This window comes from Tiliqua scincoides, chromosome 4 (genome assembly GCF_035046505.1).
Source record: "Tiliqua scincoides isolate rTilSci1 chromosome 4, rTilSci1.hap2, whole genome shotgun sequence".
NCBI classification, from domain to species: Eukaryota; Metazoa; Chordata; class Lepidosauria; order Squamata; family Scincidae; genus Tiliqua; species Tiliqua scincoides.
This window is the reverse complement of record NC_089824.1, coordinates 65,562,005-65,583,016: the sequence shown is the minus strand read 5'-3', so window position 1 is coordinate 65,583,016 and position 21,012 is coordinate 65,562,005. Positions and strand designations below refer to the sequence as shown.

The following is a 21,012-nucleotide window of genomic DNA, read 5'->3' as shown; positions in this document are numbered from 1 at the left end:
GCCAGTCACTGTCTCTCAGCCTCACCTACTTACCAGTTTTGTTGTGAGGGCAAAAGGAGGGAAGGAATCATGTACACCACCCTGAGCTTCTTGAGAGAAAGGTAGTATAAAAATGTGAAAAATAAATACACCTGCAGAAGCTCATTCTGTATAGCTGCTTAAAAGTACAGATCCTTTCCATCATTGCATCCCATTGCACTCTGTGGCAGCATGTTGCCTAATGTAGGGGGTGGGCAACCCATAGGCTGCATTCTATCTGCCAAACCATACTTTGTGGCTCCAAGTGCTCAGAGACCTTCTTGCACTATATGAAAACATTGGTCTCCCCAAAAGCCCTGTAGACCATGGTATTTAAGAAGAAAGTACTTGCATCTTTGCTAGATTGCTCCTCACATTCTGTGCAGTGAAGTGTTATTTCAGGAGCTGATGCCTTACTGTGAGGGCAAGAGGAGGGAAGGAGCCATGTACACCACCCTGAGCTTTATGCAAAAAGAGGAGCAGAGCAGTGGCAGAGCTAGAGCAGGGGTGTTGAATTTGTTTCATACAGAGGGCCAAATAGCATTCATGATGCCTACTGAGGGCAGAAGTGATGTCATTGACCAGAAAGTGATGTCATCAAGTAGGTCATGACCAGAAATTAGCACTTTTTCTCACTTAGGAACTGGCTGCAAATGACAGAATAGATCATATTTTTCAAGATATGGAAGAGTCCAATTATTGTGCGGGCTGCCCTTTCAGCAGTGACTCTTCAGCTGGTGGTGATAAGAGCAGCTGATGGTGGTGCTGGGAGAGCCTGAGGGCCAGATAAAGAAGTTCTGAGGGCCACACCTGGCCCCTAGGCATTATGTTTGACCCCCCCCCCAGCTAGAGTGTCTCCATATCTTGTTGGGCACTTTGTACAAGTAACTGAAGCTTTTCCTCATAAATTTCCACACAAGTCAATCCAATATTTGAGCCTCAACTATCTGAAAGTCTCCTGCTCCTTCAAACAGTTTGGTTTTCCACCCTTGCTATGTGTTTTGCATGGAATGGCTTCATGGAACACCGACATGAAGCCTCCTTTCTTTCAACCCCCCTTCTTAAAACCTTTTTCGTGAAGCCTTTGGCACATTATCTTAGTCCTCTGTTCCCTACTGTGTGCTTTCCTGCTAAAAGCTTCAGTCAGTGCAATGGAGACAAACAGCATATTCTTTCCCGGCTTTTTTTCTGAGAAAAGCGCTATGTACATTGATGGTGCTATACAAGTAACAGAGCGATAATCCAGGACAAAAATGGAAACCAAGAAAAGAGAGCACCATTTTTTCCTTTATTTGCAGAAAACTAAAATTCTTCATAAGGGACCAACCTTCTTCCAGAGTTCTAACAAAACTGACGCATGTCATTGAATTGATCTGAATGGAAAAAATGAGTTCACAAAGGACCTGGTTTAAGCTTAATTCAGTATGTGAATTTCAATCTCTCTCACAGTCAAAGATTCTGTTGCCTTGCATAGTTTTAGGTAACCCCTTAAATGCACCTTGAGTCATTCATGTAAATGTTAATATTCATATTTATTTCACCTTTTAGATACAGTCTGCGAATGTGTGTGCCAGTCCAGCATACACCCTGACTTGCATGTGGCTTGCTTGCAGTTCCTGGCTATTCTTTTTTCTGAAGAAGGGAAGAGGCAGCTGCACAGTAAAGAGGATGCTTCCCACAATCCAACAGTGGGCTTTCTTCTTGATGAAGATGAGGAGAGGCAAGCATCTGTATCCAAACTTTGTGAAGCAGTCATTCAGGTAGAGATTTATCATCTTCTGATGTTCTGGTCCTGTGTTTCAGTTATATTTTCATGTCTACCAACTTGCTTAGTTTGAGACTTTTTAAAAACTAATTATTTAACAAACAACACTCTATGAAAGTGGTGGCTAAATAGATAACTATATGTCTCACCAAGGATGATTTAAGAAAATTGCAACCTATTCCATACATACATGTTCGGAAGTAAGACCCACTGTGTTCAATCAGACTTGCTTCTGGATCGCTTATAGTCTTGGAGCCTTAATAGTACATTGACAGTAGAGAGCAAGTAGATTATTCTCCTTTTCCCCCCACAGCGTTGGTATAATGGGAAATGAAGAAACTAAGTCTGCAACTTGCCTGGGTGTAAGCCCATTGGCTATAATGGAACTTACTTCTGAGTAGACATGTATAGGCTGTAAGTGTTGTAACTGAAGAGATGAGATGCATATAAATGATGGTATCCAGTGTCACATCTACTTTGAGAGGATGATGGAAAGAAAGATAGTGGCAGTAGATTTTTAAGTAAGATTATTGACAAAGGGGAAAAACATGAAACGGCCTGTCTTGAAGAGTGCTGTACATTTCTTACAGTTACAGGTCGGTCTTTGGCATCTGCAGCAGTTTTGTTCTCAAAACTCCTGTGGATAATGAAATGGTCTTACCTATTTTCTGGGGTGCAAGGAGGTTGCGTATGACCTCCCTGCATCTTGGAATGCCAGCTAGACCCTTCTGGCAGGCACTTCTGGTTTTCATGAAAACTGGACGTACCTGCTAAAAGGCTCCAGCAGACATTATGTGGTGCAGGGAGGCCATGCGTGACCTCTCTGCAACTCAGAAGACTTACTAGGCACGAACTCTGTTGATCCCCAAGGTTCCAAATCCGTGGATAAAGAGAACCCACTGTATACTCAGCGAATCTACCTTCTAAGGCACTGTGTGTCTTTTATCTTGTACATGGTGTTCAGCATCCTCCTAACATTACATATGGGGAGGGAGAGTTGATCTGGATAGTTTTTTTATTGTTCTGACTGTGCCCTTTCTTGTATGTCCACCTGTTGCGTTGAAATGTTTTGAATGAGACCTCTCTGGAATTTGAAGTGTGAGTCCTGCCTTCAAAATAACTTCTGCTTTTAGTGAGGGAAGACCAGACTTAACTGCCACTCTTTGGCTTTCAGTGGATATTGATCTCTCTACTTATTGACACCCTTAAGTTCAATATTTTTGTCATCCCTCCTTTTTATTTTTGTAAAGTAATTTTGCTTATGTTAGATTTTGTTATCTTTACAAATAATTTTGTAGATTTTAGGCTCAATCCTAATGGCCTGCTGCACCACTGAAACTTTTTTTCCAGTGGCACAGTACACTTTATATCTGTCGTAAAAGGTGACACACCATGCAGTATGACCTAGCCGCTACCACATGTAGTTAACAGCCAAGTCCATGTGCTAGCGGCTCACCAAAGAGCCCCAGTATAGGTAAGTCAGCACGGGAGGTGGGGTGGGTGGGATAGGGAAAAACTAAGATGGGGAGAGGGACAGGTCAAGACAAGGAAGGGCCGGTATCAGTGGCCCTGCCAATTATCCTATCCCTCTTCCTGGTCTCAGTCTACCATCCTGGATCTATTGAGACTTGTGCTAGCAAAGTAGCTGGCGCAGGTCCATCCGGGCAGTGCAGTATTGTGCTGGGACAAAGGAACAAATTTTCCCTTACCACAAGGAGGGCTCTGGGACCCAAACCCCCCTGTGAGATGCAGCATACATCCCATTGGCACAGCTCCATCATTGCACTGGGAGTCAGGTAGAATTGGGCTGGCTATTATCTTTACTTCCCTTTATCTACAATATTGAAGCCTATGTCTCCTAAACTGATTTTTTGGGAGGGGGGAGGGGGGCTAAAAGGGCTGGAATTCTATAAAATATAACCCATTTAACCCATAGCAATGTTCAAACAGTTAACCATATTACAACTGTTCTTAAGCATTCTCATAATCTCTACCAGAAATCCCCTCACTCAGTGCTGATCAGTGTCTACAGAATATCAGTTCTGAAGTATTTTATTTTTTCCATTTTCTTGTAAAAAATGTTTTATTTGATCTCCTGCCATCTAAATCTTTATCTTAAGACTTAGACTAGTCATAAATACTGAAGCACTTCATGCCTGGGTGTTCTAATCTTCTTTTACCAGGTCAATTGCCCATCGTTCTGTGGGGTTTTTTTTTGCCTCTGTGCCCAAATATATTGAGCTTCTGCTAATTTCTTTTCAGCCTTTTATTCTTGCCTTGAGTTTTTCTGTAGATGATGAGTCCAGCAAAAGTATTACTTTTACTGCAAAATGATGGGATTGAAAAATATACCAGACAGCTACTGTCTAGGACCACATATAAGTCAAAAGATATGTGAGTCTCATTTCAGATGCTGCATTCATCAACTAGCTATTGCCTCAAGCCTGTTCCTTTTCAGATGTCTTTCCATTAATATGAACTGCTAATGCTTCTTTCCATTTCAGTATAAATGGAGCTATAGCCTCCTTCTAATGACCCATTTAATATATGTCAACTTCAGTCTAATAGTGGTCTTAATTATATTGGGGTGGAGCAGTCGGGATTAGTGGATTTGGTATACTAGCTCCAGGTTAGCATCAGTTTTACCCTTACTGGATCTAGATATTACTTGTTCTGTACTCCTTATTACTTGAAATGTACATTTAAAACTGCCTGACCTGCTGTCATTTCTACTGCCACTGGAAATGCACAAACATACATGGCCCCAGAAAAAAGCATGTAACAAGAAAAGGAAGAAAAGGCACAGATGCTTGATGCGAGAATATTAACCCACTGTGTGTTAAGCATTTGTATTCCAAGGGGAAACTGAAACTAAGCAAAGGGGGATCAAGAATTCAAGTCAAATTTTTTTTTTAATGGTGTGGTTGGTTGGTAGATGGGATAGTATGCAGTTCACAAGGAGAAGAAGAAACCAGTTTTGTTACTGGTACTCAGATGGGAAAAATAAGAACAAATATATCAAATAGAATAGTTTGGAATGCTGCAAGAAGACATCCACGTGGTTGCTTAAGAGTATAAAAACAAATTTATCAGCAGAAAGCAGATGATAGATTTATTTCCTGCTGAGAAGCAATTAAGAGGATCACAAGGAAAAAAGAGGGAGCTCAATAAGAGATAGAGACCAACTTGGAGTAACTGGAGGAAGAGGGAGCTGAGTCTTACGTGGAGGCTGAATCCAAATAAACAATTGAATATTGGGCTCATGCCATCCTGCCCCCAAGCAGCTATGCTATGCAAATGCTAAGCCCCACACATACATGTTTGGTAGGGATAGTATGGTATGATTCCAGCACACTTCTGGATGTATGAGTTGGAGTATGTACAGGGTGAATGAACCAGGTTTGTGCACATTTTTCTGGAAGAGAGAAGAAAATAATGGGTTATAGAATAAATTTCATGGTAGTTGGAGAGAGAGACAGTAAGAAAGCTGGAATAAAAACAAAAGAAGATCAAATAATAAAACTAGGAAGTCTAGACACAGAAATGTTGAGAAATATGTTTGGCCTTGCCTTTTGGTTTGTCCATAGAGGTATCGTCCCCAGGAATTTTCCCCATGACAGCCCGTTTACCAAGTGCTAGAAGTTTTTAAGTCCTCTTTTTAAGTCTGATATACTTTTTACATCACACAATGATGGTCCCTGGTATCACAACCTTGTATAATTCAGATCTGATGTTAGAGTTCTGCTTAGTGCTTAGCTGCCTAGAAAATGGTGGTTGGTCTACCCACTGTAGCATCTGAGCTGGACAACCAAAGGCATCAAGCAGCAGAATTGGCAGAGGAGTCAGAGATCAAGATGGAGCTTCTGGGAAGGAATGAAAATATAGCGTGTCATACTGATAGACAGCCTCTTTGATAGTTTGATAATAGCTATAGCTTTGTGAAAGAAGACTCAGAAAAGGGCAAGAAACTTACGGGAGAAGCTGGATTCACTTCTTTTTAAAAAGGAATGTAATTACAGGGAAATGACTTAAAATAGCAAAATCACAGTAGATACAGATATCATAGCTGGGTGTAGGAGGAGGACAGACCAAGGGCTGAGGTTTAGATATAGAGAAGAAATTGTAGCTTGAAAGCTCTAAAGCTGAAGATTTGATGATGAGTTTATCAACAGGAATAAAAAGGTCAGTTAAAATGAAAGAGCTCTTCTGAGGAAGTACTAGGGTCACCTGCAGGTATTGCTGAGAAGCAAATAAGATGCAACAGCTGCAGTTCTGTGTCTTGAAATCCAGTCACTACCGAGTTCCTATTAATCAGGGGATGGATGTGTGGGATGGGGGGGGGGAGGAATGGGCAGAGGGGATGCTGAGCCATTTCTGTACAGCAATTTTCTCCTGGTAGTGTTTTGAAAAAAGAATTAAAACTGCCATGGAGAAGCAGTGAGGCTATGTGAGATGGGGAAGGGTTCAGCAACTCTTTCCTGAGTGTCATCTGGCACTTTCATAGCACCCTGGGCACAACTCTGAGAACTAGATTATCCCTAAATTTGCCATCTTAAAGGGAGAAGGAAAGATGAGCATATTATCAGAACTGGATCTCTTAACAGGACTTGTATGTGAAAACAGTAGTCATTAAATGTTGACAGTTCTCTAGCATGTGTCTTAATTTTTCATGGTGTTGATTGAATGTTTGTTTTTATTTGTAGAACTATGAAGGAAAATCTTTCAAAGATGTGCTGAAAAGAGTTGCTGCAAGTGCTTTGCTTCCCCTTTTAGCTGTCAGTAAAAGTGCCCAGAAATGTGCTTTGGAAGGTGAGGTGTTAAGATGTTACAACATATTTTAAATTAAATGGTCCTTGTTTGTGCCACACAAAATGGTTGGTTTTCCATGGACAACAGACAAAAGCCACACTTAAGACAAGTGTTGCCAATTATGCTGTGAGAATATTTTTATTATGCTTTTCCACCTAAAAAGAGATTTTCCAGGCAGCTCACAAGCATATAGATTTAAAAGTAGTTAAATGCAGAGCACAGTGACCATCAAATTGTGGACCGGTGGTTAGGGTCGCTGCTAGAAAAACTGTGTTCAAGATTAAGCAATTGACTATCATTTTGGTGTGTGTGTATTCTATATGCCATTAAAAAGACTCTGACTCAGATGGGCCTCTCTGACCCATTTTTGGGCCTCTTCAGTATTATGCAAATGCATCCCCATTTCTGCAGCAGACTTGTGGATTTATAGGTATTGAAGTATGGCACTAAGTGCACTCTCTCTTTTTCATAGTTGTTGCATATAGACTTTGGATGATGAGACTAGGAATGTGTTGTCATTAGAATGCTCTTGAACCTGTGTGACACTTAGAATAAATCCCTTGTGGAAAATCTTGTTGATCAGAACACCTTGCTTTTGGACATTGATGTGTTTTACAGACTTTGTGGGGAAAATATGAGGTCAATGTTGGCATGGATTTTTAGCACCTGAATTACTTCAGGAACTTGGGGAGAACAATTTTAGAACACCTTGGTACTTGTTATGAGATTCGGGAGCAAATCTCTAGTAGTATAATCCATAGTATGAGCAACAGTGTGGGTTCCCTGACAGAGGAAAGTGGGCATTTGGTACTGCATGGGAATGCTCCTCATGCAAGCATGAGGGGCGGCTGTAGGGAGGAACCCATAGATGACCTTGCCTGCATGCCTAAATAGTTGCATGTTCAGGGTGATACAATTTAGAGTGAGGCACTGCCGTACTTTCATACATCACAAAAACAAGGCAGGTTGCTTTATTCTTCACCAGCTGTGTGGTGGTTTCCTCAGGAAATGGTATTTGTGCATGCATTTTCAACCTTTAAACATACTTTTGTTTGGAAGCCACACTCTTTCCTTTTCCCTTTCTACCAACACACTTCCAGAAAAGAGAGCTGGGAGAAAAGTGAAACAAGGAAGTATTCACCAACATCTTTAGTTATTCCAAGTGTTGGTAATGTTGATTGAATGGAAATCCTATCCCAGTGCTGGGCCAATTGCTTACGCATTATGTAATATTTATATTCCACTTTTAGCTAAAATTGTCTCTGAACTTCCCATGTCAGTCCGCAAAAAATGTACAGTATATTAGGAATATGTCATCTGGCTTTTGGCAGTTCCTTCTGGCTCCTGGCAGTTAGTGACGTAGTCCCTGTTGAGGGTCTTCCCTACAGAGGGAGTTGGCAGAACAAACTGCTGATGGTAAAGAGAACCTGTACATTTCCGACAATGTAGAAGGGGTATAAGCAGTTCAATATACATTTTGAAATGCTTTCTTAAAGGGACTAACTGCTCAACCTATTCCCCACCTTTGGTGCCAATGCAACTGCCCCACCATGCAGCTGCTCTGGTGGAACTTGCACTGCATCCAATGGTGGGATTGGACAACCAACAGGAGGTGAGTAAAAATACTTTTTTCTTGCCACCTGCTAGGCTTCTTGATTTCCTATAGGTCTCATTGGACCTACCCCAGCCATTTTGCTGGCGCACATCCTAGAAGAGACAAGGACTGGGATAAAAGGAATAAGTTCTTGAGCAGGCTGGTGCCACTGAGATCCACCCCCTTCCTAACTCCTTCCTCCCTGCCCTACCTTGATCTGCTCTAAAACTCCCCCCTTCCCCCTGTCCACAACATGCCATCATCAACTAACCACTGCTGATGGAGGCTTTGGGAGCTGCTGCTGCTTGAGTAGAGCTGCTCCTTTTTTGCAACAGCTGCCCAGAAGCACAAAATGGCAGCCCAGCCTTCACACCTCTGGAAAGGGTCTTGCGCTGCCAGAATGGTAGTTCAAGCAGCACAGTGCCCCAGTAGGATTGGAGTCTAAGTTATGTGAAATTGTGTTGTTAAATTCAAATGCTGTTTGACATGACTTAAGTTCAGGTACTTGTCTTTTTGCATGGCTGCTGTCCAGATGGATGGCGTATTTTTGGATTTTGGGCATAATAAAGATGTTTAATTATATTAAGTTCAAAAGATGATTTATTGATTACAAATAGAAGAAAATATTTCTTTATTCAGTGTGTGGTTGGTCTGTGGAACTCCTTGCCACAGGATGTGGTGAGGGCATCTGACCTGGATGCCTTTAAAAGGGGATTGGACAAGTTTCTGGAGGAAAAATCCATTATGGGTTACAAGCCATGATGTGTATGTGCAACCTCCTGATTTTAGAAATGGGCTATGTCAGAATGCCAGATGCAAGGGAGGGCACCAGGATGAGGTCTCTTGTTATCTGGTGTGCTCCCTGGGGCATTTGGTGGGCCACTGTGAGATACAGGAAGCTGGTCTAGATGGGCCTATGGCCTGATCCAGTTGGGCTGTTTTTATGTTCTTATGTTAATACCTAGTGTACTTGTTTTGCACATTTTGCAAGTATTTTTGAGTATGGGCTGATTTGTTAAAAGAAAAACAAAAGGCTACTTTCCATTATTACAGCCAACCTCATAGAGAGCTGTTTGGAAAAAATGAAGCACATTCATGCGCAATTGAACCTTGATTCCTTGAGGCCTGGAAAAGTAGCCCAGAAAAGAAAGGTAAAGAGTTCTACAGAAACATTAAAATATGGAATCTACTGAGCTGCATTTTTCTTCTTAAACTGTATTCGTTCTTTACTGTCTGGTTAGCCAGAATTTTTCATTTTCTTTGGATTCTGCTATCACCCACTGAATCATTCTCGTACCTGACTGGACTGTCAGTTTCATTTAGAGTTCAATCCCACCCTCCACCTCCCAGAACCCTTCGTTGTATAGCATCCCCATCTCCTTGATAGGTATTTGTTCTCTTTCTCTTTGCTCTAATTCAGTGGTTCTCAAACTGGTGGGTTGTGACCCACCAGTTTGTATAAAGGTTCCCCCATCTGTTTAAGGCAGGGGTGCTCAATAGGTGGATCGCGATCTACCGGTAGATCGCGAGGCAAAATGAGTAGATCGCGGAGTGCCGACCCCCCTCCTTCAGGTGCCTCTGGGAGGAAACGCCAGGAGTAAGGCCCATTGTACTCAATGGGGCTTACTCCCAGGTAAGTGTGGCTAGGATTGCAGCCTCACAGCCTAATCCTAGGCATGTCTACTCAGGAGTAAGTCCTGTTATACTCAGTGGGGCTCAAGGTACACCAACATACATTGTACACATAAATGTTATATGTTATGATGGCGCGAACATTGTAAAAAAATACTCTGGTAGATCTCTGGGCCTTGCTGGGTTTCAAAGTAGCTCTCAAGCCAAAAAAGTGTGAGCACCCCTGGTTTAAGGTGTAAAGGAAAAAGAAAGGCAGCAACGTGATCCCTTGGATTGTGTGGCTAAGGAAGGTGGGGGGGGTTTACTCACACAGGGCTGCAGACTGTTGCAGGAGCTGTGAGGAGCCCCACGCAGCCCTCTGCAGGGCTCCCCAAGGCTTGGAATGTTCAAAACAAGCAATCGCAAAGCATTCCGATTTCCAGGAGGTGCTTTGCTATTGCTTGTTTTGAATGTTCCAATACTCAGGAAGCCCTGCAGAGGGCTGTGCTGGGCTCATGGCACCTCCTGCAGCCCGGTGTGAGTAAAAGCACCCCCTTCGTCCCTCTTAGTGACACAATCCTAGGAAACAGATCGCTGCCTTTGCGAAGACATACTTAGGGAGTAAATCTCCCTAAAAGCTTGAGAAACACTGCTCTAATTGTACTGGGTTCTTAACATACAGCCCTAAAGGTAAAGCGACACCTAGCTGGAAAGCTCCCTGTCAGGGATGCTGTAGTAGTTGTCTGCCTGCACTGAGCAGGAGGTTGGACTAGATGACCATTAAGGTCACTTCCAGCTCACTATATGATGCTATAGGTTCCCAACCTTTTTGTTTTCTCTCATAAGGTGACAGTTGGAGGAGGATTTGCAGAGTGGAATTGGTGAGTGGAAAGGGGAGATGCTTAGCTGTTTCCTGGTCACTAGTGGTTCTCTGCAAAAATGTTCTAAGTGACCATTTTTAACCCAGCTATATTACATGGAATATCCAGTACAGGCATCTCCCAGTATCCTCGGGGAAACACATTCTTGGCCTCCCGAAGGATACTGGAAACCATAGATAAAACGGTACCCCATCTCCACCACTCCACATGCCCGTTACTTTTGTTTATCTTCATTACAGTTGTGGGAAATGTCTCTTGCTCTGTTAACAAAACAAGCAGGCAGGCAGCCCCTCGCAGTTACTATACGGCTCTTGCTTTAACAGACAAGCAGGCAGGCAGGCAGGCAGGCAGGCGCTAGAACAGAGAGGCAACATTAACAGGAAGTAGGAAGTTAACATTCAGTCTTAGGGTCCTTTCTAGCCTGCTTGCTTGTGAAAGCAAAAGGCTTACAGCAGGGGTGCTCACACTTTTTTGGCTCGAGAGCTACTTTGAAACCCAGCAAGGCCCGGAGATCTACCAGAGTTTTTTTTACAATGTTCGCGCCATCATAACATATAACATTTATGTGTACAATGTATGTTGGTGTACCTTGAGCCCCACTGAGTATAACAGGACTTACTCCTGAGTAGACATGCCTAGGATTAGGCTGTGAGGCTGCAATCCTAGCCACACTTACCTGGGAGTAAGCCCCATTGAGTACAATGGGCCTTACTCCCTGCATTTCCTCCCAGAGGCACCTGAAGGGGGGGGGGGTCGGCACTCCGCGATCTACTCATTTTGCTTCGCGATCTACCGGTAGATCGCGATCCACCTGTTGAGCACCCCTGGCTTACAGTAATTGCAAGAGGCTGCCTGCCTGCTTGTTTGGTTAAAGCAAGAGACATTTCGCACAACTGTAATGAAGATAAACAAAGGGAACCATGGATACTGAGTGATGCTTGTAGGTTTCAGTGACTAGAAGATGTTTTTGTGAACAAATGGAGCCTATGACCTAGCACTCTAACCTTAGGGACATTGATGCTTGCACATCTCAATTCCAGAGCCCTTAGTTCAATTCTTATATTGATTATGCGTCTCTCTCTCTCTCTCTCTCTCTGCTAAATATATGCACAAAAGAATACTTCAGCTTCTGGATCTCAGAGCAGAGGGTTTTGGGGGCCAAGTCAATCTTTATTTTTCCTTGAGTAATTTGGCACAAACCCAACTTGTAAAGGATAAAAATCAAATTATTCTTCTTAAAACCATATACATAATCTTGTAAAATGATGTGTTTATCATACCATCCAGACTTGGGTTGCACTGTAATCAGTCCATATTAGACCTCCTCACATGGAGTTGTGAAACCCACCTATAGGATTATGCTAATGTTTTCTGCTAGGAATGGTCTTTTAAATTGCATAATTCCTGTTTTTAGAGAATTAAGCATTAAAATGGAAGAGAAAAAAATCTTTAAAGTAAGAGGACTTAAACTAACATATGTTTGCATATTTGCACTAAAAGCAAGGGCAGACGCCTACTGAATCATCTGCTAAGACGTTGTTTGTCTGTTGCTTCCCCTGCCATTTCATCATCTCACTTCTACCTTCTCATTGCTTCAAAAGAGCAAAGCCTTTTATTGTCAACCAATGGACTTGTGATTGAAAACCTTGCATCCCTTATGGATCCTGTATTGTATCTCTGTTCTTTTACACGTACTGGAACTGAAATACGTCTCTGTGTTGGATGGACTTATTGAAATTCAATAATCTTTTTCACAGACAGAATCTCAGCATCTTGAAAGTAGTGCAAGATAGTCAGGCACTTTTGGAATGCCTCTGTGGTAAAATGAGTCCAAAAGCAAGAAGTGTTATATAAGTCATATAAAGTAGGCTCTGCTTGGATATTGACACTAGATCACTTTTTGTTCCACTAGGATGATAACCTTGGCAAAGAATTAAAGCTTGTCATCCAGCTCCTAAGGAATTGTTTCTTTCAAAATGAAGACTGCAAAGTAAGAGACACAGAGGATACTTGCACCGTTTAACAAATATGTGACGGACTCTTTCCCAAGCACATGGGAGGGATATATTGGTAGTCACTGACAGATGCTTCAGGAGCAGTCCCCATCCTGTTGATGTTGAGGGGGAGGTTCTCTATTGTAAGTGGCACTTTGGGCCCTGGTATTCTACAAATTTGAGAACTGGGAGCTATACTTTGGTTCTTTTGTCACTTTTGAGCCTGGTAAGTGCCTCAAAGTGGCATCCCAAGGCTGACTTAGGTTGAAAAGAGGGTGTGTTTTTTGCACTCAAGCAAGCACCTTAGCTATTTAAGAAGGGTCCGTTTTTCCTCCCTGATTAACACATCCATGCTAGTGTTTGTTACGCACTTTAAATTTGACTTGGAACATCACTTAGGAAACTGGTTTCTGGTATTGTACTGTGTCTTGTCTCTTCCTGGCAGGCAGCAGCCCTTGGAACTCACCTTATCTCTGTTTTGCACTCTCTGTGGCCATGGCTTTTAATGGATGACTCACTAATGCAAACAACTCTGCATTTACTTTGTGTCTTCACTGCAAACTATCCTTCAGGTAGGAGATGGTTTCAATGCTATTTTCCATAGTGCAAGCAACCCTAAGCATCCATCAGTGTAAAAGCTATGAAGAAAGAAAAATGACATGAGTAACTGCATCTAGCATTTGTTTTATATACTCAATCCTGCTCCTCATGCTAAAGCTTTTCTTGCACACTCCCCTTACAAATCTGAAATGAGAACTGGTATAGTAACATACCTGCCCCCTTAAGTAGTGGGTATATTATGTTTGTATATAACACACTGACTCTGAATAAATAATCTTTTACTCTTGATGCAACCAACTTCTTTGTAACACTCTATTACGGTCTTGGAGGTATTCATTTGGCACAGTGTCATGAGTCAGGCGCTATCAACTGTTTCAGTAACTGGCTTTCTTCGATAGGGTCAATCTCCACTTGAGTGAAGAACCAGGCAACTAGAGTTAATTCTCTGTATCCTTCCTACTTTCCTAAAGGATCAAGCCTTGAACTGCAAAAAGCAGAACACTTCTGTGCAGTTCCAGCAGAGGAGGAAACTGTGCTTGTAGAAACATTTCCAGATAAAGGGAGTGGTCTTAGCATCAAAATACTGTATTTAGCTTCTAATATGGGTTGTTAGTTCAACCCTGAATCTACAGTATATAAATATATTAACAACTCTCCCCTATGGCAGAAGAATTTTTCATTCTTAATCTATGGTTAGTTGCTATGAGGTTAATAGTTCTATTTCTGCTTATATGTACACTTGTAAGTATACAGGAGGGCCACCATATCCGCAGGGGGATCTTTTCAAGGCCCCCTCTGTTAAAGGGGGAACCCTGTTTTTGCCCTCCTGCACACGCATTGACATTGTTTAGATCCTTACCATGGCAAAAATGTTTTAATTTAATTTGTATCAGTTTTTACTCTGTAAGCCTCCTTGAGTGTCCTTGAATGTAGGAGAAAGGCGGGATATAAGTTCTTCAAATAAATAAATAAATAAATAAAATAAAAAATGTTCTTGCTTGTATAGGTCACTGTAAGCTTGAATGCATATAGAGTATGCAGGCAGGCTCTTCAAACCTGATTGCTTGAAGAGATTTGATTGAACACTAACAGGAAGCAGGAAGTTAACTGCTTCCTGTTAATATCATCTAGTCTTTTCAATCATTCGGGCTGTGGGCAGCCTTCCTGCGCTTCTTATAAAATTAAATCCTTATAGCGATCTATAAACTCAAAAACATTTTCACCCCAGTAAGGGTCTAAACAACGTGCAGAAGTGAGTTTTACTTTTTGTGAATAGATTCTGTGTGTCTCTTTACAGATGTAGTGTCAATTTTTTGATGGTGTAAAACTATACATCTGGATGAAGATCCAAAGATTTACCTTCACCATCTGTGTTCTCAAATTACCACTCTCCAGGGTCACATTGCAACTGCTTCCTTGAAACTGAGGGGACCCATCTAGCTTGCTGCTGCTGTTCCATTGAATGGCAGGAAGGGCAAGTGTCTCTTGCCTCTCTCCCTCAGACACTTGTGCTGTTACATGCACGAACTTTATGCGATGAGATCTCCAACATCTGACAGCAAATACCAATTCTTGTATGTCAGTGTTTTAAGAATATGAATTATAATTTATAGAGTTAGAATGGTGTATAGGTTTGGAAGCTGGGCTTAGTCCTGGAAGATCCAGATTCAAATCCCCACTCAACCTTGAAGCTTCCTGGGTTACCTTAAGCCAGTCGCTATCTCTCAGTTTTGCCTACCTCACAGGGAGGGTATGAGGACGAAAGGAAGGGAGGAACTAAGTACACCACCCCAGAGGAAGGCTGGTTTAAATACATGAAAAAATACATAAATTAGTGCTAATTATTAAAATAGGTTGTGGTTTTATCTTCTCTAATCAACTTAACCTTGACAGAAAGCTGCCAAGCCAAAGCAACTTCCTGTTTTTAAAACTTTTTCACAGCTTGTTTGCCTGCAACTTTTTGAAGCCTCATGTTAAGGGGTCAGATCAAAATGGATAAAATGCATTTTATACGGTAACTGAAATATTTTTCTTTGGGTGGAAGAGCAACAGTGTGAAATAGGATAACTTTTTTTTTTTAATTTTAAGGTTCTGGTTCACTTTGTGTAGCAAATGGTGGATTATCTCCACTTCAAACAGTCCAGAGAACTGCAGCTGGAAATTCGCTAATGCTCAGCATTGTGAAGCTAGCTTCCCAAACTCCAGCTGAGAACAGCATAATTCAGCAGATGAGCTTTCAGCTTCTGGCTAACCTCGTAGTATCTCATGACTGTAAGGGAGTTCTTCAGAAGGTAGGCACATAACACCTGTACATATTATTTGAATAGCCATAATGCTGTCTTCTGCTGTCTTATGTCATAAGCACAAGAGACTTTGGAGTATTACTTTCTAGCAGTAGTTCCCAACTGTCTGTCCCTTTTAAGACAAGGTTGAGACCCAACGGAGGACCTGTAGGTGACAGCACCCGTCACTTCTGGGTTCTCTCCATTGCTGCCAAATACACAGAAGAACGAGGTAAGTAAGAAGCCTTGTTAAAAACCCTTTACCTCCTTATAGTCTGTGGTGGGGAGAACCTGCTTTAGAGAAAGAAGAATGTAGGAAGCTGCTTCCTATTCAGTCAGATTTTCAGTTTATCTCGCTCTGTATACTTGACACTGACTGGTGATGGCTCTCCAGTATTTCAGGCAAGATTTCTTTTCTGCGCTACTAAGAGATGACAGGACTTGATCTGGGGCTTTTTGCATACAAGGCATGTGCTCTGCTGCTGAGCTACGGCCCCTCCCAATGCCCACAAAGTGCATGGTTGTGTCTTTTATGTTTGAACAAGTGAGAGGAGTCGATCAGCCTGTATTCGTGCAGGATTAAAATATCAAGATATTTAAGGATCAAGATATTTAAACATCTCACCAGACAGAATAGCACCCTATTCCTTTTCTATACGTGATAGAGTTATTTATGAATGCAAATGCTAACAATTTAGGTAACACTTTCATTTCTGAAATCTGTTAAATCCTTCCTGTGTACCAGCTTGTCCCTCTCTCCACCTCTGTTGCCTTTTCAACCTCCTTTCTTTGCACAACTGAATTTTGAAATAAATTGTATTGCTGCCATGACTGCTGGATCGTGGCCCTTGCTTTCCAGTGGATCAAAGCAAATGCTTTTCAGCACATGTCGCTCCTTTCCTGCCCCCCAGTTGACATCAGACAAAGAATACAGCTGGAAACATTGATGCACCAGCCAGGCATGTGTTTCTCAGTCAATTTATTCTCTGCTCAGTCAAAATGACAGTTGTGCATTTGGTTCTCCTTGCTGTTGTTTCTGCTTCTGTTGTTTCTGTTGCATCACCAGCTCTTAGTGATTTTTTAGTGTGTATTTTTAAAATAAAATATTTGATATAATTGGAGCATACAGCTCTGGTACATTTCGACATTAATTATACGCACCTTCATATACTTTGCCATGTGTCCACTTTTTGTGGAAAGGTGGATCTCAATCCCCTACTCTTTACTGGTGTTCTTTACTTTCCTTCCTCCCCCCCCCCCCCAAGTGTAGTTATCTTGTAACCAAACAGTGTGGGATATGCCTTTCCCAAAAATGATTGGTTTTTTTTGATGCAATAATTCTTCTTTGAGTAGTGCAGTAATTTCCTTCATATGCCTGATGAGTACTGTCGGAAACTTTCTCAAAGCAGTTCATCATTAGGACATTCACCCCCCCACCCCCCCCCCCGCCACTGTGAGCTCATGATCTCTCCTGCTTCTCAAAGCAAAGCAATAGATGGAGCAAGGCATTCTCCCTGCCTCTGTTCCTTTTAGTCATCAAGTTGAGCAGAAAAAGGGATGAATGATCTTAGTGTCTTGACAAGTTTGTGTGGGCATTCTGTAACTTCCAACAGTTAAAACTGTTTTTATTGTTCAGCATCCACTACCCTGAATATATATGGCCAGAATGTGTGAATTTCTGATCATTCTATATACTAAAGTCTCTGAGCTTATGCAGATTACAAACTGTTAGTTCATTCTGCTTAGCTTGGTCACTTGTATTCTTCTGCCAAATAGGAACATTTTTACAGCATGTAGGTGCAGATGGATGGTGAAATGGTTCTGTTTCCAGCCTCTCTGGTCAGAGAACCTGGCCTTCAAAACCAGTGAAGTAGCCAAGAGCTCCCTCCACATTTGAGAGCCCTCAGCAACATGCCCTTTGTAGATCTTCTCCTACTTAGGTGGATTCTTCTCAGTCAGAGGTGGGGAACACTTTTTTATTGAAGGCTATGTTTTGTTTTATTTTTATGTATAACACAGGCCTACGAGAGAGAGAGATAGAAACACCCTTTTTAGTTGTTTGAATGAATTTAAGGTATTTTGGAGGTGCGGAATCCTAACATGTTATTGGTTTTACCCAATTGGCTCTACAGGTGGTTGTCCCTGAACAACAGGGCTCCACTCTTGTCATCAAGTGATGCCCAACACTAAAGGATGCCTCCAAATTTGAGTGGAGCTGTGTTCTCCTTGTCTCCGGGGGCTTTTCTGAGCCCTGCAGAGGCAGCACAGAAATGTGTGCTGCCTCTGTGAGAATGACCTTTTTAGCCCAAGAATTGCAACTAGTGATTTTTTTACCTTATAAGGCATTCGGAGGCCTGGGGAAGCCCCACAACTGATTCTTTTGGCCAGGAAAGTAATTCCATTGCTACTGCTTTACAAAGGCTATGGACACAGCTGGTGATGGATTGTTCTCCTGAAGGTCTGGAACCTCAACAGCTGCCATACTGCTCAGCTTCTAGCAGAGCCTTATGCCTTTGCAAGTGGACAAGTGTACCCATTTTATAAAGGTCTTTTTACTGACAACTGTGTGAACTAGAGAACTGAAAAAATTAGATATAGCCATTTAATTCAACTAAAAGCCACGTGATGTTGGAGAAACAGGATGGGAAGAATGTATGTCCAACTCTAAGGTGAAGGAAGTTGTGTTGGTACCTTTTTAAGACTGTTCTCTGCATTGGTTTTCTTAAGATCTGTATATTTTTGCATATCAGTAAAGTGTATATTAGATGATGCGTATCTGTATGCAAATCCCCTCATCCGATGGGCTTAGGAAAAAACCCTAAAGCCAGTTAACTTATATTTCTGTGACAGTTCACAGTGTATAAGTGTTGTGGATCTTTGAGCTGTATCCAAACAGACCCTTTCAGGAAATACAATGACAAACAAAACAGGAAACAGTCCTTCTGCAGTTAAGATAAGGACTGGCTCTTTTTGTAGCAAAAAATGTAAATGCTAGACATTGTTCTCGTCAACTGATTATCTATTAATCACCCATTTAATGATGCACGTTTACAGTGTGCTATAGTTATGGACCTGAGGAGAATTGCTTTTTCAGGTTAGTAGCATAACCAGGACAGGAACTAACCAGCATAGAGAGACAAAGACACTTTTCAGTGGTTGTATTATTGGAATTGGGATGTAAAAACAGCATTCCAGTTTTGTGGTGATGTACTGACTCACCATGGTGGTGGTGAGTTTTTATCTTTTTAAATAATTTGCAAGTTTGCACATACAGGTGTGCCCCCATATCTGTGGGGGTTCCGTTCTGGAATGTGAATCTGCAGATATGGGGAGATGCTCCACCCCCACTCTCTGGAGGTGAGGGGAGCACAGCCTCGCCTCCAGGGGGTGGGGCATTGGGACCCTCTTGCATCAGTGGATGAGTGAATCTATGGATATGGGGGCCCCTTCTACACTTGCAAACTGGGGAAGACCTCATTCTATTCTGTTTTGTACAGGCAGAGAGCAGGTCAGGCTAAAGCAATGCCTGGGGGTGGGGTACTGTCATTTGAAAGATTGAAGGAAACTAATAAAGTCATTTAGGACAAAATGACTAGTTCCCTGTTTTGGTTAATTTTAAGAAAAAACTTTTAAAGAGTACAGTATGTGAGCAGGAAACTTATTCTATTGACTGTGAAAAGAGATTGCTTAATAATGTGGTATATTTTGCTCCTGTCGCCCTCCAGAATAATTTTCTGCAGAACTTCTTGTCTCTGTCATTGCCAAAAGGAGGAAACAAGAGTCTTGGGGTGCTGGCTGTCGCTTGGCTAAAGCTTCTCTTGAATTTATCCTTTGGGGAAGATGGACAGCAAATGATTGTGAAGCTGAATGGGAGCTTAGATCAGCTTCTAGAGATGACCAAGTTCAAGCCCCGGAGTCATCCATATTGGGCCCTGCTGATTCTGCACAACATTTGTTTTAGCCCAGCCAACAAACCCAAGATACTAGCTAATGGTAGGTACGGATGGCTTATTAAAGTATCGCCATGGTGCAAACATGTTTACTGTCTTAAAATTTTATATGTAGTCAGCCCTAATTGTCAGATACAGGCATGCCCTGGTATCTGTGGGTGATCTGTTTTGGAACCCCCCCCCCATGGTTAACTGAAACTGCAAGATACCAAGGGACATTCCATTCCTGACCTCCCTGACCACCCTGAGGGTGAGAAGAGCTGGGCTCCCCTCACCTCTGGAGGGTATTCTGAGCCCTGCAGTGGCCATGTGCTCCCAGAGAAGCCCCAGAAACCAGCCAGGGGAGCCATGGAATCCTCTTGAAAAACCCACCGCCCTATACATAGGCTTATAGCTCTTATGGGGAACTGTGGCCAATGGCCCAAGTAGGTCAAAGAAGCCACTGGTTGAAAAAGTTTGGGAACCACTGGACTAGAATGCTTGCATGATGCAGGGCTTCTTCCTTAGGGGGGAGGTGAAGGCAGCTATACTACTTTTGAACTGAACTTTTAATATCTCCAATTACTGTATTGCTTTGGGCACCTTTCTTAAACAATCCCTATTCAACTCCATAACCTGCTTTAAATATAGGTGAATTGGAGCATAATCAGTTCGGTCTGTTGGGCAAAATAATGAAGAGAATCTAAGTACAATGTAGCCTAGAGGTACATTTTTTGAGTCAAAATCAGAAAAGCAGAATTGAAAAGCAGAGGTATAGTTTGGACAGTGAGAATTAGTAAAGATTATCATTGTCTAACAGCCCAATCATAACAAGGGGCAGAGGCATAACAGAGGCAGAGCGCACATTCCTCCAGCACACACAGTCACAAAAGCACCATAAAACTCTTTACAACAGTGCATGGCCCAGGCATGCCAGTAGGAAGGCCAGAGCCTTCCTACATGCATTGGCAGAGCGACAGAGGCTTGCCAGATCAGATAGCTGTAGTGTAGGGGTGGGGGAAGGCAAAAAGGGGGTTGAGCAGGGTGCTGGGAGGGCGCAAGTGCCAGAGTGTGCTGTATCCAAATCCCATTCCTGGGCCTGATCCTGCTGCAATGATCAAAACAAAACCGCTCCAGCAATATAGCTGGCACAGATGCAGGTTGACCCATTTCAGTTGATGGGACTTTTCCAGGGGTAAGGGGTCAAATGTCCCCTTGCCCTGAAGAGATTTCCGACTGCCAAAAATCCCCTGTGTAGCTGGCGAGGATTTAGGTAGGGATGGACTGTTAATTTCTTCCTCCTTTGTGCTTTACTGAGGGCTAAACTGTTTGTTCATTTAAAAGATTTCTATCTTGCCTTTCAGACTAAAGACTTTATGGAATACAAATGCAGTGTTGTAGCTATCTGTTCTGTAATTTTTTATGTGTCTTTGCTTGTGCATAGGAGTTGGAAAGCTATTCTTTGTCTATAAATTAAGATGCATCTCATTTTTTGACTTTGCATTAAAGTTTAATACAGATTTATTTTTGTGGGTCCTACTATTTAATAAAGTAAGCCATAAGTATTA

The 21,012-nt window shown here is 42.1% G+C and overlaps 1 protein-coding gene across 1 annotated transcript in view; it reads left to right on the top strand.

Moving 5' to 3' along the window:
- RTTN (rotatin) overlaps positions 1-21,012 on the top strand; it is a 108,542-nt gene that overhangs the window by 83,480 nt on the left and 4,050 nt on the right. The window contains exons 38-44 of the mRNA XM_066623576.1: positions 1,567-1,778; positions 6,487-6,592; positions 9,240-9,337; positions 12,591-12,668; positions 13,118-13,244; positions 15,322-15,524; positions 19,241-19,508. Coding sequence (XP_066479673.1) covers positions 1,567-1,778; positions 6,487-6,592; positions 9,240-9,337; positions 12,591-12,668; positions 13,118-13,244; positions 15,322-15,524; positions 19,241-19,508 — 1,092 coding nt within the window. The remainder of the gene's footprint in view (positions 1-1,566; positions 1,779-6,486; positions 6,593-9,239; positions 9,338-12,590; positions 12,669-13,117; positions 13,245-15,321; positions 15,525-19,240; positions 19,509-21,012) is intronic.